Source organism: Diaporthe batatas (assembly GCF_019321695.1).
Source record: "Diaporthe batatas strain CRI 302-4 chromosome Unknown Contig00005, whole genome shotgun sequence".
NCBI classification, from domain to species: domain Eukaryota; kingdom Fungi; phylum Ascomycota; class Sordariomycetes; order Diaporthales; family Diaporthaceae; genus Diaporthe; species Diaporthe batatas.
Window position 1 is genome coordinate 1,614,052 of NW_025408552.1, and position 21,461 is coordinate 1,635,512.

At 55.6% G+C, this 21,461-nt stretch overlaps 5 protein-coding genes across 5 annotated transcripts; 2 read left to right on the forward strand and 3 right to left on the reverse strand.

Moving 5' to 3' along the window:
• The first annotated feature begins 158 nt into the window (after positions 1–158).
• KVR01_005538 (proteasome core particle subunit beta 6) lies at positions 159–1,664 on the forward strand. The gene is made up of 2 exons (XM_044786673.1): positions 159–519; positions 587–1,664. The coding sequence occupies exons 1-2, from the start codon at positions 413–415 to the stop codon at positions 1,272–1,274; spliced, it is 795 nt and encodes a 264-aa protein (XP_044645983.1). The 5' UTR covers positions 159–412; the 3' UTR covers positions 1,275–1,664.
• A 5,146-nt stretch (positions 1,665–6,810) lies between these two features.
• On the forward strand, positions 6,811–12,960 carry KVR01_005076 (uncharacterized protein). Its single transcript, XM_044781450.1, has 8 exons — positions 6,811–7,533; positions 7,647–7,798; positions 7,916–9,726; positions 9,851–9,877; positions 9,956–10,709; positions 10,766–10,825; positions 10,885–11,429; positions 11,491–12,960. The coding sequence occupies exons 5-8, from the start codon at positions 9,998–10,000 to the stop codon at positions 12,127–12,129; spliced, it is 1,956 nt and encodes a 651-aa protein (XP_044645521.1). The 5' UTR covers positions 6,811–7,533; positions 7,647–7,798; positions 7,916–9,726; positions 9,851–9,877; positions 9,956–9,997; the 3' UTR covers positions 12,130–12,960.
• Positions 12,961–14,354: 1,394 nt separating this feature from the next.
• KVR01_004883 (uncharacterized protein) lies at positions 14,355–15,538 on the reverse strand (the record flags this gene model as incomplete). The annotated part of the gene is made up of 4 exons (XM_044794437.1): positions 14,355–14,752; positions 14,834–14,853; positions 14,911–15,430; positions 15,490–15,538. The coding sequence occupies 4 exons, from the start codon at positions 15,536–15,538 to the stop codon at positions 14,355–14,357; spliced, it is 987 nt and encodes a 328-aa protein (XP_044645328.1).
• Positions 15,539–16,064: 526 nt separating this feature from the next.
• KVR01_004963 (uncharacterized protein) lies at positions 16,065–16,715 on the reverse strand (the record flags this gene model as incomplete). The annotated part of the gene is made up of 1 exon (XM_044787716.1): positions 16,065–16,715. One exon carries the CDS (start codon positions 16,713–16,715, stop codon positions 16,065–16,067), a length of 651 nt encoding a protein of 216 aa, XP_044645408.1.
• A 2,655-nt stretch (positions 16,716–19,370) lies between these two features.
• Positions 19,371–20,249, reverse strand: KVR01_005240 (uncharacterized protein; the record flags this gene model as incomplete). Its single annotated transcript, XM_044782208.1, has 2 exons — positions 19,371–19,688; positions 19,771–20,249. The coding sequence occupies one exon, from the start codon at positions 20,247–20,249 to the stop codon at positions 19,902–19,904; it is 348 nt and encodes a 115-aa protein (XP_044645685.1). The 3' UTR covers positions 19,371–19,688; positions 19,771–19,901.
• Between the last annotated feature and the right edge of the window lie 1,212 nt (positions 20,250–21,461).

A 21,461-nucleotide genomic window follows, 5' to 3' on the forward strand; every position in this document is an offset into this window, starting at 1 on the left:
TGTTATATGGGAGGAAGTGTGGTGTTTGCGCCTGCCGTGGCCCCAATTCCTCCTGTCTTTACATAGTAGCGACTGGGCTCGGGCTGACGGCATCCCCTTAAGACTAATGGGGCGGGTCCCTTGTTCCAAGAGAGATGACAGCTAATAACGAGTCCAATCAAATCCAACGGCCACAACAACGGGGGCTCCAGCTCGTTGCTTAGTCAAAGCTGCAGCTACCCCTGTCGGGCTACAGGCAGAGCAAGGCTGACGCGCCCGACCTCACTCGACAGCTTGCAGCCTCAAGCCCACCTTCCCACACCCATCGCATACCATCATCACAAACGGCAGACAGATCTCGCTCCCCTCCACCGTACAAAATACCTCTCAACTCCCCACTGGTTCCCTTCTCTCCATCTTCAAACCCGCAAAAATGGCTGCCATGTTCAGCCAGAACCCCCTCATGGACGGGCCCAACTACTCGTTCAACGATGCGCCCACAACCAACAACGGCGAGTTCCGACAGCATCGCTTTGACCCGTGAGCAGATGATCCATCGTTGTTTTTCAAGACCGCCTGCCTTTCTAGAATGCTAAAACTCTTGCAGATACACCGACAACGGCGGCTCCATCCTCGCCATCGCCGGCGCCGACTTCTCCATCCTCGCAGGCGACACACGACACACCGCCGGCTACAGCATCAACACACGACACTACCCCAAGGTCTTCAAGGTCGGCGGCAGCACGGCCGACCAGCACGACGCGAACCTCGTTCTTTCCGTGTGCGGCTTCGCGGCCGACGGCGAGGCCCTGAAGGAGCGCCTCGATACGATCTGCAAGATGTACCGGTACCGCCACGGCAAGCCCATGAGCGTCAACGCCTGTGCGAAGCGGCTGTCCACCATCCTCTACCAGAAGCGCTTCTTCCCATACTATGCATACGCGATCCTGGGTGGCCTCGACGAGGAGGGCAAGGGCGCGGTCTACAGCTACGACCCGGTGGGGAGCTACGAGCGGGAGATGTGCAGGGCGGGCGGCGCTGCTGCCAGTCTGATCATGCCGTTCCTCGACAACCAGGTCAACTTCAAGAACCAGTTCGTCCCGGGAAGCGGCGTGGGACACGAGCTACAGGAGCGGGAGAAGGTACCGCTGTCTCGGAAGGAGGTGGAGATCTTGGTGAAGGATGCGTTTGACGGTGCGGTGGAGAGGCACATCGAGGTGGGTGATGGGCTTCAGATGTTGGTCATCACGAAAGATGGTATTGAGGAGATTCTGCTCCCTCTGAAGAAGGACTAACGGGCCATGGAATATGGAGCCTCACGTCCTGCTTAGCAAGGTAACTTGTGTACGATATGATCACACTACTTGATTCCGAAGACATGCAATGAGACAAGGACTAGATTCACGACACATTTCGGCCGTTCTCAGAGCTTTCTGGCGTGTACTTTTCAAGCATGGCTCAGCGAATCACTACCCTCGCTGGAAGGAAGAGATCAGCTCAGATACGCCGCTGCTTGGTGGTAGATCGCAGGTCTACTCATCGTGGATTCAACGTCAGCATCAGCACGGAAATGGAAATGCTTCACAAGGTGCGGGGTGTACTTGCATGTGCGCGCTAGAGAGGTGATGTAAGACAGGCTCATATATGCTGGTGATAATGCAATACCGGCCATTTGTTCCCCGGGGTTTCGAGCAGATCAGAGGATGCCAGCATCGGGGCAGAAAAGCATGTTCCAGCGGATGTGTGTGGCGTCTCGTCACACGTCCTTCTCGAACCCGCTTCACGATTGTGGTACTCAGAGTAAACCCCCCCCCCCTTCCTTTGAGCAGGGCCGCTCGCAAGTGCCGGGCCAGCCACGGACAACCGTTCCTGCAGTGCTGTCGTCACACTAGACATTCTGTGAGTTTGAGACGTTCCCTCGAGCGGACGTACGAAATGGATTCAGGCGAAGTCAAGACTGCCGAAAGAAGCTGCTAGCTGACACTGCCATCTGCACCCAGGCGGGTATGCTGCCCATCGTCACGCTTTTCAAATTCACCCCGCCTGGCTCGACTCTTCCTACCACTGCTGTCTTATCTTCTCCACTCTTGGCCTGGTCATCAGCCTTTCAACTGACGGCGCGAAGATCTCGAAACACGACTCTCGAGAAACAAGATCAAATCCCCGCCACGGCTGGTCTTGATCGGTCTCATGCCAACACAAAGCGTCATGTACATCTACGAAGCAGGTCGTTCAGGTTTATATGTCTGCTTGATATCTCCACCACGATGATCCTATAAAACCCGATCAAGTTAGCTAAGACATTAACTTCAATACAAAGGCACACAGTCGACTGGAAAGCGCCACGCCACTGCCACTTCGCACACCCTGTTGAGCTTCAAAGGGCAAGCCGAGGCACTCCCTGGAGATAGCGCTCTCTTTGATCCGCTTCTCCTCTCCTCGCCATCTTCCTTTTGTGAGCTTAAACTAGTATCCTTTCAAACTCAAGGCATCGGTCCAGGCTGAGGTAGTGATGGTTGCTTGGGCGACGGACGCGCAAAGGGGGAGACGGAGAAGGCGGGCGCCGGCAGAGGCGCGTGCCCAGGTGGCGCGGAGCCGGCCAGCCTCCATACGTCCTCAGTGCAGCCCAGCACGACGCCATTGTGCCTGAAATGCCGGCTCTGGGCCGAAGATGGCGATACTGACGGTGCGGGCATGTTGGCGCAGGCTATTCGCGGCCCATGAGGGCTCCCCCAGCGTAATTGCCCTGAACGGTCTGAGATCGGCCGTTGATCTTTGGGGGGAATTCATCCATAGGTGATTTCGGTTCCACGGCGATGGGAAGCAGTCAAATGACTTATAAGCTCTAATCATCACGCCAACAGAAGATGTCTGCCGCACAGTGGACCGAAGTAGTCAGTGACTCGCATGTAGCTGATGCTCGAGCCCATGGGCTAAGGGCTGTCTATGTCCTCTTTTTATAATCATCTGGGAAGTCGTTGCAAAAGTTTGGCTAGACTACCGTAATAGGAGACTGGAATCGACCCATGTAGAGCACAGAATGATAGTCGCATCAGACTTCCTGTCTGTCTGTGTGTGTGAGTGTGTGAGAGAGTTCAGCAACCGAAGGTCAGGCATGGAGAGCACAACCTGAACGAACAAGATTGACACTGCCAGCAAGTGCTCGGATTTCCAAGGGAGCCGTCTTGCAATGTGCGAGATTCGTTGTGCTCTGAGCGTGTTGATTCTGGTATGCCTTCTCCTAGGCTCGTGCTGCCGTTGTGAGAGCTACTTTTGGCAGTCTTGGGTTCAGCGTTATCTGAATACAGAGTGTAACTTTGCATTGGTTTCCAGGGCTGTGAATCAGCAATTGGTTATTTTCCAAGAGATTTCACGAAATTTATACGTGACTTCCATGCTTGGGGGGTGGGGGACAAGTCGGACATCTTCCGTCTCCAGACAAGGTCTTTCTGCGCCAGTGAACAGACATTGGCTTTGCAGCTGGAGCTCGACCCTTGTCCACAGACCCGAGCTCACTGGATGAATCTCCAAATATTCTTGCGCAGCCAGTTCGTCACTGACACTGCCTTGACTGCCTATCATTCTGCTATCGTAGCCCGGGCCTAGCGGCGAGGTTCGATTGAGCAGCCATTTATCTCTAGTGACTGTCCGGTCCAGAAGCGAAGACAAGCTTTCCATTGCCATGCTGTCCTACACATCTGCCCCAGTATCCAATGTAGACCTACCTCTCGAGCAAGCGGTTGGCTCAGCCACGCCGTTGCTGACAGCTCAGATGTTAACAGACTTGCAAAGAGGGGATGTGAATGGCCACTGAAAGTGCCTGCGCAATACAGGGTTGGCTCGTTCATATGCACACGTGGATGCCCGGCGAGTCCCGTAGATACGAAATGCCCAAATAGTTAGGATGTCGAATAATCCTGTCGCCCGTCATTCTGAGAAGCCCAGTAGGCGAGACATGTTGGGAGACATATTGGCGTCCCCAGATCGAGGACGCGACATCGCACCTGCGCACTTGACACACCTCCTACAGTACATTAGCTGTATATCGTGGGCTGAGCGACCACACCAACCAAGGAAAATGATCGCGCTCTAGTGGCACAACAATATCTCCAGCAGAAGGGATTCTCCAACGGCTACTGGACACCTGAGCCATGGCCGGACATTAGAATGGGTCTAGCCGTCAGGGCCGGCAGCACCTGGACAGCCTCGCGCCAAACCCACAGAGGAAATGCCGGGAATGAGGTGGCGAGAAAGGGTCGCCCGGCGAGGCAGGCTGGCAGGCTGGCAGGCCTGGTTTACGGCGGTGCCTGTCGGTATGGAAGTCAGAACATCTCCCGGCGCGCCAAGGTAAAGTAGCTACGACGCCTTTGTCGATCCTCGGACGGCGTCCCCGGCACAATTTGAGTTGTCTGGATTGTTTGGCAGTTTGGGTGCTTGGCTCCCTCCCGGGCCTGCGGGAGAACCGGATTGTCAGAGTGTGTGCAACAGCTTTCGAAGGAGGCATAGTTGTGTTCAGTTCCAGGGCAGCCAGGGCAGGTGGGTGATCGCCCTGTTCGTCGGAGTTTGCCACTTTTGTCTCTCACATCAGGGGGCGTGCGCATCTGGGGCAGCAGAAGCTTACTGGCGGCGATATCCCGGCCGCGCTGGCGCAGGCAAGCCAGTCAAGATGGCCTCGCCTGCCCGCCTCGCCTGCCCGCCTGCCCGCCTGCCAACCTGGCAGCCTGGCAGCCCTGGAAGTGCCTTACGACGTATTGTAGCACCCGACCGCATCTGCGGGACTCGAAACTTCGTCTCAAGGTTTCAAGGGGGGCGGCGCTCCTGATTGTTGGCTCGAGGACTCCCGATGGCAAATAACGTGGGGTGCCATGACCAGGCAGGCTTTCAGACGCTTGCGGGCGGGACCACATCCGTTGCAAGCGCACCAGTTCCTGGCCCAATAATACCAGCCCCCCCCCCCAGGGCCCCCCGCCTGTGCATGTCTCCCGAGCTGCAAACTGTAAGGCAAATTAGGCTTTGGTATCCCCCCTCATGTAGCTGCGACGGACAAAATTCAGGGTCCTGTCAGCATGTTCGGGAACCAGTGGCAACAGGCTTGCGCATGTGCTCGATGCGGGCAGAGCAGGAGGAGCTTGGGGGGGCCTTGCGCTCTGGCACACCCTTCTGGCACACCTGGCTCCTTGTTCGTTGTCCGCAACCGTTGGAGACCTGGTCCCCTTTCCCAACTTCCATGTTGTTTTGCCTCTCTGTTAACCCAATTTCAGCAGTTTGGCGGAAACGATTCATAAACGGGCTGCGCATTCCAAGTGCCCAACGGCCTGAGGGACATGAGAGCTTCCGACACATGACGTCAAATGTGGGCCGCCTGGGGCGCATTGGCCCATATGATTGGTTGTCGCAGCTGGTAGCTTCCCCAGAAAGGCTGGATGGAGCTGCACCGTACGGTGCACGTCCAGGGGTGAGAGCCTGAGGTATTTCCCCTCTGTTTTGCCTCGTCCGCCGGATCTTCGAACTGGACTCTTTGTTTCCGGCCGCATGCACTTTCCCTACTTGCAACCTACCAAGGGTTCACATGGTTTCTGTCTCGGTCAGGTCTACGCTATACCTAGGCGACCAGGTACCTGGGCGCCTGGGTAGCAAGGGACTGCTGGTCTTGGGCTCATCGGTGTACGGAGTAGACTCTGGAAGCCAACGGCCGAGGACCCAGGCAAGCCAGGGTCCTTGGCTGCAATTCCACACTGACTGACTGACAAGACCACGGCTGGCTAGTGTCCTAGGGCTACAACCTTGGAAGGCTCCATACACTGGGCCCCGGTTACCCAAAGAGGAAGGACCCTTGGTGGGAGCTGCCTTGGCCTTGCAGGAACCGACTCAGTCTCGCTTCGAGACCATTGTCTTGAACCCTTCGATTCATGACGTCAGCCAGCAATATGTTACATCAGTCCCCACGCCCTGGTTTGGTCAAGCTGCTCCAGATTGGCGCACATGCCTGCCGACCAATGTCAGTCGTGCAGTACTCCGTACTCCATACTCAGGTACATTCAGTATGCATCATCTCCCACATCGTTATGCGACTTGTCATTCCGACATCACTCGGCCTATTTATGGAATCCAGTCCACCGGGCTTCTCTCCAACACGGCGTATTTACCTGGTGCAGGTACGGTACGGTTTCGACACTGCTGTACTGTGGTACTGTGTGAGAGCTTGCCCCCCTCAAGCCGGTTCGCCAGCATTGCCCAGCAGCAGCTTGTCAGCATGACCTACACAGTATCCACTCTGCCACTGCACCCGATCCGGACAGCAGACCGAGAAAGCCGGCGGCGGCGACCCGTTCGTCGCATGGGAGCAACCTAGCGCAAGGCCCCACGACTTCTCGGGGCCAGCAGTGGTCTCACACGCAAAACGCGAGAGGATCTGGATTGGTCCAGGCTAATCGCAATCTCACGCGGGTGCGCGTCTGTCTCTGGAGTAATCCAGGTCCATCGCAACAGTCATGACAGTCGCAACAGCCACAGCACGGCACACCACAGCCCTCCCAGGGTTTCCTGTCTGGACCGCTGCTGCTGCTGCTGCTGTGGCACATTGTACGGACCAACACCCCTCCCGCGCCCCATCCCCATCGACGTCATTTTCTGGTCCTTTCCTCCACCAGCCGTGGCGATCGCTGCCCTGTACAGCACGGCACAGTCCGGCCCAGTTCTTGTCTGCAGCAATTGGCCACAACAGCCCAACCGTGGAGAGCCCTGCGGCTGCTACCGAGCTCCAACAGATGCACCATTTGGTCTCTGCCTTGGCTGCTTCGGCGGCCGAGCAGTAGCATCCCTGTTGGGATCGTCAAAAAAGGGTCTTCTCGCCTGCTGTTAGCGTAAAGGAGCCGCGCTGGAGGACTGCCTGACTACTGACTACCTGGTACCTTGCTTGCCTTGTCACCCAGTCTCCAGACTTGACTCCAAGTCTTGAATGAGACCCTTTCCGAACGGCACAAAAAACATGGCGGCCTATCGGCAGAATTTTCGTTTCGAATCGCCAGATCCCAATGCACAAAAAAGGCACGACCTGCCTACTTGCCTACCTACCTGCCTACCTGCCTACCTACCGAGTCGAGGGGCCATGTCGACCCTGTAGACCCCGGCAACGTACCGTGACTAGCGCCACCGCCATGTCAGCTCGTGCGCGCGATCCCTTCCTCTCAGACCTCTGACCACATCGGCAGCACACCCGTTCTGAGACCCACCGCCCACCGTGGGTTTTATTTCCCTTACCAAGGCGCATCATCAGGCCCATCCGCCCTGCCCTCACGCTTCGTCAGGCGCCATATTTGCATGCCGTCATCATATTAAAACCCTCAAGGTCTGATGTCATGTCATGGACGAGGTCTTTGATGTCTGTAGACCTGTCTTGGTCGCGCACAGTATCGGTTGTGGGGTTGCTGCCCCGAATTGCTGCACCCGGGGGTTTGGACGTAGCTACCATCGCAAGCTACCGGAGTGCGGCAGTGGACAGCGACTGGACCTGGGTATCTATTGCTAGGGTATCTAGAGTGGTCAAGCATCAAGGTAGGCGCCGCGATCTTGAAGTGGTTCATCCGACTCGCTTGGACTGGGCTGGGCGGGGGAACGTGAAATCGCCACCCGTCGTGCATCCATCCCGCTGACGGGAAATGCTGCAGCCCATTGTCTCGCTCTGTCTACCTAGATATGTAAGTACCATCATCAAGCCCCAGCCAGTGTGGAGAAAGCTTTACCCAGCAACCTAGTACGCCAATAAATACCGGAAGGGGTCGCCGTTGCATGCCAGCAACCAGGGTCAAATACATGCCAGGTGTGTTCAGACCAACCCCCCAAGTCTGGGACGAGCTGGACAACGCCTCCATCCAGCCTGCCACCCATCCGTTTCGCTCTGCCGTGTGTGAAGTGCAGCACTGATAAGCCGACCTAGTACCGAGGCTAGATTTTGGCTGTGTTTGTTTTGTGTACCGGCCAAGGAGGCGCATCAGGCTCGACTGTGCGCGATATCAAAATACCACGCCTCGGCAGCTGATGGAGACAGGGCAGGTCCCCACGACCAGAAAGGATCAGCGTAGCAATTACCTGACTTTGCGACTCTGCCCTACATCATCTCCCTTTTTGTTCTGTTTCTTTTATTTTTCCTCGTTTCCCTTGGGTAGAGGGAAGTCCCTGAGAAAAATAACTGCCAGAGCTCGGGCGTGCTTCAAGGAGGACGGATCCCACCTGGCACACGGCCCAGATAGCTTCCCCCCCCCCTACCGCAACGCCACCTTGGTGGTAACACCCGCGCGTGGGAGGACACCCAAAGTTGGGCCAGCCTAGACCAAGTGTGGCTCAGCAATTTCTAGCTGCGACGTCTCTCGACGGGCTGTGGGTGGCGAAAAAACTGATGATCAGGGGTGGGCCCCCGTCTCCCTGGCCCAAGACACTGCCGTGTTGCCTCCTAGTACCCCATCGAGAATCGACATTCCCATCTCATTTTACCATCTGTGTGGGATCGATGTTCTGGAGGCTGGGATAATCCAGACTTCCTGATGGGCAGGTATCCTTTCCTAGTACCCTCCGGCCGTGCCCCCTTCGCTACCAGCACCCCTCCCCGGCGGCGTCGCTGGATGGAGACCCCATTGTGCATCTCCACGCCCCGTCAGGTCAGGGCTTCTGCTTAAAAGGTCCTCGAGCCAGGATGCTCCTGCCTGTCCTCAAGTGGACAGGTGCTTGTCAAAGACCCTTTCCTCTCGTTTTTTTTCGCCCCATCTCTCCACTGTCCCCGTCCCATGTCATGCCATGCGTCGGACACTTGAAAAATTGATAGACACTGAGCTGCCCCAGACCGGACCGGACTGGTCCTCACAGACAATTTGGCCACCCACCTAAACCAATGCGGTACATATGTATATCGCTTGTCGTCATCTTCCCCTACCTATCTCCTCCCGTAGCCCGCCCAGCGTCCGCCCCAACGCCCGCCTGACCAGTCCCCTTCCCACCATCGACATTTCTAAAACAAACCCGTCTAGATCGTCACTGGATCATCATTGATGCGTGCTCCATCCCCTCCACGCAAACGATCGGCCTTTTCCACACGTGCTGATATAATCTGGTCCTAAAGTGTCACCCACCTTTTGCCTCGACAAGTGACCACGGGAAATAGTAATTACTCGACGGCAAACGCTAGGCCCCGGCTATCCGCCGTCTGTTGTGGCGAGATCTGCTCTGTGTTCTGTCGCCCCGGAGCTACCTCCGGATCACAGTACCAGACCCCTTCCAGACCGCCTAGGGGCTCAGCAATCACAGCTCTTCCTCGAGTCCGCCGCTCGCTTGCGCTCCAGCCACACTTCTCTCTTTCCTGGTTCAACTGGGCCGAGTTGCTCGCATATGCTCCGTACGGTGCCAAACCCACAGGAATCTGGCGCCTCTCGCCTCTTCGGCACCGCAGAGTAGCAAAAAAGGTATTCAAGGAAGCCGCGCTCCCTCCTCCAGCCACAACCTGCCTCATCATCCCCCAGTCTCAGCTTTGTTGCCCCTGTGGAGACAAGGCACCTGGCGGCTCCTCCTTCCCGGGGCCCCTGCTACTGGGACATCGTCTTAACTTCCGGGCCTGTCACAGCGTACCCTCGACGGGCACCAGGCCACGAGTCTCTGCACTACGACAGGGCTAAAAAGGACGCTATACCACCGCCCTTGAGGTACCGAAACATCAACAACCGTTATTTGCCTCTGCAAAGTCCTTGGCCTTTAAGACTGGTTAGTTCCGAGCATTTTCTCCTGGTCCTTTCCCAACACGGTCCACGCGACGTCTCCGCCCCGACCTCTTAGGGGAAACCTCCCGACTGCCCTTACAGCCCGAGTCTTTTGCTTACACCCGCAGTCTTCCATTCGTTTTGTACATACACAGGTATATTGCCATGCTGCTCCGGAACAAGCTGTGCATGGCTGCCGCTGCATTGGTGCGTCTGTGCTGACTGTCTCGAAGAGTCTAGGACGTCCGGCGAGAGCTTCAACCGGCGGCGATCCAATGAGTTCCGCCAGTGATCTGCCAGCAAGCGCGTTCCTTCAATCAGCTCCTTTAGAGCCCCAAAAGTCTACCAGCCAGGGCAGCCAAGGCATTGACACACTGCAAGCGTACACGAATCAGCTCTACGGTCACCACCAGCCAGCTTTTAACTCGCTCTCTGAGATGGCACAACCGCAAATACCCGCCCGACCGGGCCCGTACAACATGGCATCACTGGCAAACGCTCTACCACAGCCTCATTACAGACAGGCCCCCGTGAATAACTCGCAGCTGCGTTACAACCCTTCCGGAGCTTCGCCAAACATGCTCGGGCAGACGCAGCCCATGCATCAGTATGGCGGCCAGGGAGCCATGAGCCAGATGCCGACCCATGCGTACTACATGCAGCAGCAACCGCAAATGTCGCCGTACTACAGCTCTCCCATGTCGCCCTCCCAGCCCCAGTCAAGCATGTCACCGAGGACCAGCATGCCGAGCATGCCTTACTACGGCAACCAGCTCATGGGAAACCAGCAGCATCACTCCACGATAGGTTTCTTCTATCCTCAAATGGCCCCTTTCCATGCGCACGCGCAAGGACCTCATAACCAAACGATGGTCGGCCCTTACATGCCTGTTCCAGGCTCCCAACCTGAACTAAGGCCTGGACCTCAACAAGTTGGCGAAGGCGCGAGCGGCGGCTCCTTTGCTGCCACACAGGAAACGAAGAATGGTAAGTCGGGAAGGCGAGACCGCTGTGGATCAGAACGAAGCTAAACAGAGGCGCAGGCTCAAGCGATAGCCAGTCCAACGTGGTCCGCGGGCCTCCTCGAAAGCCCCGACAAAGCGGTAGGTCTAGTTGCCGACGCCAGTCAAATTTTGTTATCTCGCTAACCCTTCTTCTGGAGGCCATGCTATTTGGATTGGTAACTTGCCGTCTCAGACAGACTTGATGAGTCTTGTTCATCATGTCTGCAAGGAAGCAGAGGGTCTTGAGTCTTTATTCTTGATCTCGAAGTCTAACTGCGCTTTTGCGAACTATAAAGACGAGGTCAGCTGCTTGGCCGCACAGCAAAAACTCCACGAGTCCAAGTTTCAATCCGTGAGACTTGTAAGCAGACTTCGGAAGAATACCGTCGAAGGTGTGTCTGGAATCACGGCACCAACCGGCCCGTCGGCTGCGACACCTCACCATATTCCCCTGCCGGAGCCCAAAGAAACCGCGCCCGCCACCACTACAGAAGCTGAGCCAAGCAGCTCCGAGAACGGAACACCATCGGTCTCGAGCGCTCAGGAGACGAAGATCTCCCCCACCGCAGTCGACGGATCCGCACAGAAGGACAAGTTCTTCGTTTTGAAGAGCCTAACGGTCGAGGACCTCGAACTAAGCGTACGGACGGGTATCTGGGCTACCCAAGCTCATAACGAAGAGAACCTGAACAAAGCCTTTAAGGTATGTCACCAGACGATCCCGTGAGTGCGGACAGCCACTAACTGATGGGAACGGAATGTAGACGGTGGAAAATGTTTACCTCGTCTTCTCTGCGAACAAGTCCGGTGAATACTATGGCTACGCTCGAATGGTTTCCACTATCAACGAAGACCCAGCTGCGGCGATAGAGTTCGCCCCGAAGGTCCAATCCGTGAGCGACGTGGACTTGCCGAAGGAGATTCCAACCGAACCGACGGATTCTACACCTAAGGGACGTATTATCGATGATTCAGCGCGAGGCACAATCTTCTGGGAGGTTCTCCGCGAGGATCCTGATAACTCGGAAGCCGACGAGGCGGCGGCAGTCGGTATAACTACCGAGCTAGACGCCGAGTCGAGCTTCAGCGGTGATCTCGGCCCAGAAAACAAGACTTGGGGCAAGCCCTTCAAGCTCGAATGGTTATGCACAACCAGACTCCCATTCTACCGTTGCAGAGGCCTGCGCAACCCTTGGAATTCAAACAGAGAAGTCAAAATTGCCCGAGACGGCACGGAGCTTGAGCCGTCCGTCGGCCGGCGACTCATAGGACTCTTCAACAAGAACCTCAACGCCCCGGCACCCAGAGGCCCGATGGGGATGGGGATGGCGCCCGTCCCGCTGTCCATGCCGCCACAGCAGCAGCCAATGGCGCTCATGGGATACCCGCCCACTTACCAATAGGATGTGACCCGAGGGCTTCCCGCGATTTGAGCTCAAATCCAATCACACGATGTTTTTATTCGATTCAAAGGACCGGTCTCTGGCAGCGACCCTCGTATTCTCAAAAGCTTAGGCACCGGCTTTGATTTCAGGCAGGAGAGCTCATGGGCGCGTCCATGAGGTCTTGAGCATAGCTGTTTGCACGTAATCTCCAACTGGATTGGTGTGGAGGAGCTGGAGTGAGCAGAGCCTCGATTTAATATGCAGGTTAATGGTAGAAAGGGCCGCTGCTGGATGCACAATTTCTATTTCGTGTGAACAAGGGGTGTTTAAAAAAAGGTTGGCGGCGTTTGATATCTCAGACGGGTTTCTGGGATGTCACTTGTCTATGAGTATAGCATCGCCTCAAGATACCGACAATATCCCATCTTGAGACATCAAAGATCATTTCTGGCCGACCACATAGGTCCCGCGAGCCTGGAAGCTGCGGTCTCGAAACCGACTTGTCGCCACCTGCTGTCCCCGATGACTTGTGGGATTTTTTGCCTCCTGTGGAACATCATCGCATGTCGTCCGACCCTGCCGAAGCTTAACCGTTGGGCTGTCAACGGGAGGCGAACTCGGCTAACAAACTCTATTTCTTCGCAGCCCCACAAGTCTTCCCGGTATTCCAGACTGGATGATGCAGTTCGCAGGGATCCAGGTCTCGGTAAAAGAGAGGCGAACATATGATCTTCAGGCGTGCAAGCGTTGCTATGAGGGACCAGCTATTTATTACATTTGTATTTTGGTGTTCTAGGAAGAGCTTCGACCAAGTAGATACGTGTACTCACAAAGCATTTCTTTCATTCGGACACTATGTATAAACAGGGGATTTTCCCAGGCAGTCTTGAACCGAGTTTGCAGCGTCTCATGTAAGGCGAGCTACCTGTTTGACATCGAGTCGTTGGGCCATCCTATACCCCAGGTGCCGTGCCCCTGAAATTCACGAGTACCTGCCTAGGCCCACTAGATGATAGAAGCATTCAATGTTTGGGGCAGACAGCCTGCGCAGGTTCATTGTAAATCAACGCTCTCATAGAGTTGCGCCTGGAAGTATTACGCACGCGACAAGCAAATCGTTTACTCCAGAATCGCTGGCAGAATAAGCATGTGAGGGAGGGAGCTTGGCTCCCGCAGCTCCCGCATGGCCAGCGTCCTTATGAATTGGCACCCATTCTGTTGCGTATCATCGATTGCTGCTGGGCTCTTCCGAAATTAATGTCCACACTGTGGCTTGCCGTATTGCGCGTGCTAAGAATCTTGACGCACTTGGAAAGGCAGTGATACCAACTACAGGTCTGCAGGAGCGCTCTGCGGGTACTACGAGAGCCGGGCGAGATAAATTACATGCCTGGCTAGACTATCTAGTACTACAGTGGTAGGGCGATGTCACATTCTTCGTTCACAGCTCTATGCTATGGCCCTATGAGTAAAAGATGTGAGATCTGGTTGTTAATAGTAAGTTTCTCTCTCTCTCTCTCTAAAACAAATGAGTAAAAATGAAAAATGAAAGGTGAAAAATATCATCACATGCAATGACAATTAGTGGTTTCGTTGTTTTTCACTGGTTTCGCTTCTATTCCGTATACGTCCGAGGACATACATGGCGCCTTCATACGGTGGTAAGCGCTCAAGACCTCTTGGGCATACAAACTAGCAATAGGCGTCAAGTGCGGGTTGAACGTCTAGTCATGTAGTCGTCAAGGTGGTCTCGCAGATCAACTGAATCCGTTGCTCTATGCCGACTCTGGAGAGGGTAACTTGTGCTGAAGTAGTTGACACCATCTTGTTGGATCTACATGTAGATGGTTGCCATGAATAAACCCAGTCTTGGTCACCACGTCCTCCACGGAGCTTGATCGAATGCAGTGACTATTTTAATGGAATGTATATTCGGACTGAGAATGAAAACGCTCAACGTGGTAAGCTACCAATGAACAGTAGGTACACAGTCAGATCCAGTATAATACACACTTGCCTCGTCTCCAACACACAGAATCTTCGCTCATTCTTCAGCGATGAAACCAAAAAGCAAGGAACAACGTACCGATAATACAACAGCACTACCCATGACTGTGTTGTCACTTACAACTACAACAAAATCATAAAGGGCTTTGCAACTTTCGAATGGGAGCACATGACTGAGGTCGTTTCTATCAGGCTGTCAGGGCAGACAGAGAGGTAAAGCTCAACCTAGACGGTGTTTAACCTGTGTGGTCTCTCTCCTTCACCAAATCCGTCTCGAAATTCAGTCCGGCCTGCCTCCTCAGAACACCATACATGGACGAGGAATCTAGCGGCCGTTCTATAGCGTTAGAGAACTTTTTGGCCTGCTCGAGGTGCTTCAGTACCACCTCGCCCACCGGCAGGTCCGCCCCGGCGTCCCGGGCACATGCGATGCCATGCCCTACGTCCTTGAGAGCGAGGTTCAGGTCCGACCAGGGTCTCTGGTCCCTTGCTGGCATGTAGGCACCGGTAGTCAGCCTCTTGGACATGGAGAGCGCCAGGGGCCCGTATTGCTGCTCTATCAGGGATTCCATCGCGGCGCTACCAAGACCGGTCTTCTCTGCGAAGACGTGTGATTCGGCAACGACTTCCATCACTAGATTGTTGTTAGTATTATGGATACCTGTTTCCACGTCCAACTATATGTTGAAGATGGTGAGCCCGCTCAGACACTTACTCGCGGCGGTCATGAAGTTCCTAGAGGGTAGATGGTGAGCAGGCTGATGATCGGCAAACGAGGTCACACAGACTCACCCTGCAGTCTTCAGCAGACTAGCCTCCTTGGCCGCCTCACCAAGGCGGATGACACCCCGGCCCATGACGCCGACCAGGTACGGGCTGATCACCTGGGCGGCAAGTTCCGACCCGGCCAGTACGAACAGGAGCCTCCCCTCGGCGGCGACCGGGCTCGCGCCGAAGACGGGCGCCGCGACGAATTCTGCGCCCGCCGCGCGCAGCCGCGCCTGGGCCTCTGCCGAGGACCGCGGATGGACGGTTGACGTGTCCACGATGACCTTGCCGGACAGGCCGGCGGGCCCGGGGCCGAGCATGGCGTCCAGGGTGGCTGCCAGTGCAGAGTCGTCGCTGAGGGAGAGGAATATCACGTCTGCCCGTGGCACGAGATCCGCCACGCTCTCACATGGCACGCCGCCCAGGGCCTGGAGCGCCTGTCCGCGGCCCATTGTTCGATTGTGATAATTCACGCCGGGGGCGCCGAGCTTGGACAGGTGGCGTTGGAGGTTCGTTGCCATGGCCAAGCCCATCGAGCCGAGCCCTGTGACCTTATCAGAACATTTTGGCTTTCCTCGTCCTGTTCCACCCGTGGATGCGTACCGATCCAGCCCAGTCTCACATTCGCAGTTGTTTCGGTCGGGCTGTCCATGACGATGATCTCAATTCTTTTGGTCTGACCACGGCGGACTGAATGGATAAGAGGCAAAGGTGTTGGTCTGGCGCAAATCCAGCGCGGCTGGCCCCGTCGTCGCGCCGGAGCAAAGTGCCGGAGGAATGCGGCAACGGCAGCAACCATATCTCCGTACCTGGACATATCAACTGGACATATCAACTGACCGTATTTGTCATAGGATGTGCTGTACTGAAAACGGTAGCAGCAATGCAATAGGTACTTCACCGATGGAAAAGACACATCACTCACTCAGGGTCCTCATATTTGATATTAATAATAGCATGTATTAAATGAATGATCTGACCAAAACAATGTTCCAAGCTGGTCCATGCAGTACGCCCTCAATAATCGAATCAATGCCGCAATATGCAAATTCAATCCCATGAAACCCCATCGTCCGAATCATCAAATCGTCTCTGGCGGCATGTACTGCCAGGTGTGCTGCATCAAGGAGTGAAGCATTGCACCCGGCGTGCCTGTGGGCTCAGATGCAACGGCCCACTTACTGGATGGCGATGCGGCGGCCCTCCTGCCTCTTGACCTTGGGGACGGTGATGCTCAGGACACCGTTGTTGAGGTTGGCCGTGACCCGTTCCTGGTCGATGCGGCTGGGGAAGTTGAAGGTGCGGTGGAAGGTACCGACAGACCGCTCTGAGACCCAGTACTTCTCGGCTGGCCTCGAGACCTCCTGCTGCTTGTTGGCCCTGGTGACCTCGGTGGACGTGCCCTGCTCCCTGGCCTTCTCGGCCTCCTCGTCCTCTACCGTCGCCTTGTGTGAGTTGCTGTGCTCCTTGTCGCCCTCGGTGATGGCGCCGCTCATCTGGACGCTGCCATCCTCGGGTGGGGTGCCCGAGGAGTAGTGGCGCTCAACGCGGCCGGAGATGACAATCGTTGAGTCATCGGTGAACTCGATGTTGACGTTGTTCTTCTCGATTCCAGGGAGCTCGCCGTGAAGCTCATATGCGTTCTCTAGCTCCTTGACGTCGAACTTGGGGGTGAAGGCGGGAAGAGAGGCTGCGCGGCGACCAGCCTGCCTCTGTCCCTGACCTTGCTGGGTGACCTCGCGGGAGTAGTTGTCGTAGTCGTCCAGGAGGCGGAAGAGAGGGGTGAAGGAGGACTCGGGAGCAAAGTAGGATCGGGGGAAGAAGGACATTTTGGCTGTGGTTGTGATAGGTCGGGAGATCTTGAGAGTAGTTGATGGTGTGCGAAGAGTGCGAGGAAGTTGCTTGTAGACTGTTTTCGTAGAGTGCATGAAGGTCCTTGCTGGATTGTTGATGTCTTGATGATGAGCAGGGCCGACCTGGAGGATGGAGAGATTCGTCACATCTTTATACTTGAGAAGGAGTGACCATCACGCCTTTGTTGAAGCTTCGCGAAGACCGTGGAACGGCGAGGCTGCAACGAGACGTAATCATCACGACATGTCCAGAAGGCTGTGGTAAGGCGTAGATGCTTCCATGGCCGTTTTCAGAGCTCACAAACATGACACTTGTCCCGGTGCGGCCTTGTCCAGAAGCCTGGAGAAGGTGCGCGATGAAGGTCTCACCACCGCTGCGGCTTCTGTGATGCCGCTGGAAGCCGCTAGAACATTCCAGAGGATTCCAACAAGGGGTCCACCCCAACAACACCCAAACTCAGCACTCATGATCTGTAAATAAGCTGGAAATGATGATGGTAGTTGGAATATGGGAACATCGCCAATTTTGCAATTCTCCCAGGTGAGAAGATACCTATGTTTGCTGTCGATGAATTGTATGAGACGTTGTGTAAGTCGCTGTTGACCGGGGGTAAGAGTCATGCAAGACATGGATGGGATGGAATCTTGCAGACTACTCAAGTATCCAATCAGGGCACACACCAACCGACCAGCATAGGGTTTAACCCTTCGCAAAACACCTAGTCCACCTGCTCAAGCCTTCCCCACGGAAGATGTCAAATGGTTCGGGGACAGTTGGAAAAACAGTATGATGCAATCCCACACCCCGTGGCAATAGCTATAGGCGTGGCACAATTTAAGGATGATTAAAATTACAGTTGTTTTACCCATGGATTAATGCTGGTCTCCTTTTACAAAACAGATTATACACATGGCGGTCTATCCCAATCAAGCCATGTCAAATCCCAGTCAAATACCTCTAAAGAAAGTGCTATGAATAACTGGTTTCCCTTCTATTCCGCATACATTCGAGACATATATGGCGCGGTGCCCCTTAGCCTTGTCTGTACGTCGCAAGGCTAAGGCTAGAAGCACCTTTCATATTATAACTATTGTTATCGACATCGTATTCTTTCCAAGCGCTGGGTCTTGAGTGCTATGAAGGCGCCATGTATGTCCTCGGACGTATACGGAATAGAAGCGAAACCACATTGCGCAAGGGCATGGGATAATAGAAGTGTGGAGACTACTCTCAGGGCCACACAGAACGAGTTGTGATATTGCGGCAGGAGCTATCTGCTCCAAGACTTGTTGGCCACCGTGGCATCTGTCGGATCACGCGGTGTCAGATCACTAGTATGGTCATGCTCAGCTCGATCATCTCATGTTGTGCACCAGATTCGTGGAAGTTATTATAATATGATATGAGTCTGTACATTTGTATGTGTGTGTGGGTCTTGTGTCATCTGGTTTTCACATATTCTTGGACGCTGCATATATGTCGGCGATCCTTGTGACCGCAGTAGGGTGTGTCCCAGACACTTGTCAGTAATCCTTTGGTATGAAATGAGGCTGACGTTATACCAGTGACATTCGCCCTCCATATCCCTCGGGGCCGGCGCGCCATGCGAAAGCTCATCACAATCATGCCGAACTAGATTCACAAGTGGTCGAGAATCCGGACCCAAAAAAGCTGGCAAGTCTACATGACTCGAGATCTGCAGGCTGACGACAATTTGACGGTACATGGGTGACAGGGTTAATTCGGCGTGTTACATCGGTGCGTGACAAGATCTCTAACCCGTCTGTTCTGGCAGGCGCAGGGAAGTGGCGAGCTGATCGGAGAGGAGCAAGACATGGGTTCTGCCCTCTCCCCCTTTCCTTGGTCTTGCCTTGGCCCTCCCCGGTCCTGTCCTCTGTGATCGTGAACCCCTGGGCTGTGTGCCCGTCTTTACCACACTGCTGGAACACGGGCCCTTTCTTGCAGATCTTGAAAAATGAGGCTTCGTTGCGGATCACTATACAGCATCATGCATCCGCCCGACGTGCATTCTAAGTGACCGCACGTTCCTGCAGGGCTTTGATGAAGTTTCCACGGGTGTTGGGGCCGAGGCAGGGTTAATTCTGTAAGCTAACGCTGAGGAGGACCCAAGAGACGTGTCTAGCTGTGCGGTACTCATTTGCGGACTATTCACTCGAGGTTCCCAGTTAGTTTACGAGAGGCTACCCCACCAAATGCTACCTCGCAGGAAGCCGTCTCCCAGAGAGCATGCATATCGAATTATTGACTGCAAAGCCTCCCAGTTTGGATAGTCTTGCGCAGTGCCTCAGTTGCATCCCGACACTCAGATCGTTGACCTCGGGACACATTTTTCAACCTAGCCTCCTTCATCCTTTCCCCCAAAGTCGTTCAGCTCGAGCGGAGAATTATGGATACCCCTGGAGAGTCAGCGTTTCTGCAGGTCTCCGACCAACGGGTTTCAACGATCATGTTCAACGCTGGCTGAAACACCGTTGGTCGGCCGCCATAAGCCGACTGTTTTCGGTCGGGCCTCTCCTGGACGCCGCAGTCAAGGTTTAGCAAGCCACCCAGAGCATACCGCCAGTCTGACAGCATACTACATAGTAGCGCACCTGGGCAGGAGTAGTGCTCGGTTTTCAGGCTCCGGAGGTGTTGTGCCTCGGTTGTAAGTCGTGCCTTGTCGTGGCTGGCATGACTCGGCGGTGGCAAACCATGGGCTTGCGCAAATGTTGGCGGACATGTATGAGGCTACTTTACTGCGGTGCATGCAGCCACATTACACACACATGTGCATCGGCCTGTTTCGACGTGCGGGTTCCGGGCCCTCGATGCCAGGAAACACTACCAAAGTCCGCGGTACTATGGCAAAATAGGGGGGGGGGCACGAGGACCCCTTGCAGGCCCGCAGGCCCGCAAGTCGTCGTGCTGGCGCCGTACCTGCATTCCTTCTGCAGGTCATGCGTTAGCGAGACCGAGAATAGCCTCGAGCGAGGGTGCGGCATAGTAGGCGACCACCGGGCAGACACGCACGTGATGGGTGCTGGCAGGCGTGGCAGCGCATTGGACACGGGCGGAGGAGCGCCGCACGCACACACCAGCCACACCTTGGGCCACACTATTGGCTTGCTAAGCCGAACATGAGGTGACATGGACTTTCTCTGTCAGGAAAGTCGATCCCTCGGATCCCGGGATGGAGGAAAAAGACTAGTCTTTACACAGGACCCCACCGGGCGGCGGCCCCTGGGGGTAGGCGATGCCACGGAAGCTGTCACAGATGGGCGAGAAGAGCGGTGAACGTCTTGGATGGCGAGTCTCGCAGTGGTGGAATGGCGTCCATGAATCGGCCTCGAGGGTAATTTGAGAAAAAGCCAATCTAGTTGCGTGAGGGCTCCAGCGATGGTGCTTGCAGGAGCTCGCAGGAGCCCGCAAGTGCTTGCAGCGAGTCTTGTGTAAGCTGCCAGGCTGCCTAGCCTCGCGAGCGCCTGTTTCGCTCCTGCATTGGTGTGCATAAGCGTGCATGTGCATATGCGCCATGTGTAGCATGCGAGACTAGGCCGGGCTCGACGTGGAGGGGCGGAGGGGTTGGAAGCTGCTTATACGCGAGGAGCGAGAGACGATTGGCGGTTGGCGGCTGGCGGCTGGCGGCTGGCACAAGGTTCAATGTTGACGTCCGGAGGGCTGGGCCTGCGGCGACGAGGGTCGACCTGCTTTCTGACCTCTCACTGACTGGCGCGGCGGCAGCACAGAACCCAAGAAAGAGAGCCCTTGCATGCATATAAGCGCGGAGGGCAAGGCTGTGTGTGGTACTGTAGCAGCAGTTGGATCGTTCCCAAGGGTTACCACCCACACTGCCCGATTGATGCTTCTCGTGTCAATTCAGGTGCGTGATTCATCATATCGGGGGAGGGGTAAAGAAAGACACAGGCCTGGCTCACATCAGGGAGAGGGAGCGGGAATGCCCGACATGGCCTGGGAAGACCAGATGAAAGTCTATCTCGCATGGAATGGAGCCTTGCCTCAGGATGCTCCGATGCGGCTGTCGGGCTGTCGCAGGGTCGAGAATTGCACAGTTCCAGGTGCCAGAATGCATAAAGGACGCAGGCAATCGCGGCAGCCTCTTGCCTCTTGTCATGGACACTCCATGTCCTTGTCGCCGCTGGCGATCGACGCCCGCCCTTCCGTCCCACTCGCCGAAACACGGGCCGCTGCTGGTAGTGTGCCATCAAGTGGCAGCAGCCGGCAGTACGCCATCGTCTCAACGGCCACACCGCATCCGAGTCCTGCGCATGTCAATCGGTGATGCCATGATGAGACGAAACAAAAAGGCAGCGGGTGGTGTACAGTATACGTGTATCGTGTATCCGAGTCGGGTCCAGATGTCCAAGACGGGCTGGACGGCCAAACTCGGGACGGAAGAGAGAGGTGGGCTGGGTGGGTCCTCTGACCCACCCCCACCTTGCCCACCCGCCGCCTGCCCTTGGAACCCTGCTCCGATCTACAAGGGACGTGGGCAGGTGGGTCATACGGAGCACATGTATGTACTGTGGTACTCCGTACCTGTCCCACGGTTCACAGTCCCATGGTGTCAGGGTGCCAGGGTGCAGGGTACTTGCCAGCCAGCCAGCAGGGTGCTGTCCAGTGTTTCTCCCGTCCCGTGCAACCGCGCTGGCCGACTGTACTCCTCAACACTGCAATATCGCCGAGTCAAGCCTCAAGGCCGT

Excerpts from the sequence above, each read along its gene's own strand:
- KVR01_005538 (XM_044786673.1), top strand. The coding sequence starts at position 413 with ATGGCTGCCATGTTCAGCCAGAACCCCCTCATGGACGGGCCCAACTAC. Across the intron at positions 520-586 it reads CGACAGCATCGCTTTGACCC|ATACACCGACAACGGCGGCT; the intron begins GTGAGCAGATGA and ends AAACTCTTGCAG.
- KVR01_005076 (XM_044781450.1), top strand. The coding sequence starts at position 9,998 with ATGAGTTCCGCCAGTGATCTGCCAGCAAGCGCGTTCCTTCAATCAGCT. Across the intron at positions 10,710-10,765 it reads CACACAGGAAACGAAGAATG|GCTCAAGCGATAGCCAGTCC; the intron begins GTAAGTCGGGAA and ends ACAGAGGCGCAG. Across the intron at positions 11,430-11,490 it reads ACCTGAACAAAGCCTTTAAG|ACGGTGGAAAATGTTTACCT; the intron begins GTATGTCACCAG and ends AACGGAATGTAG.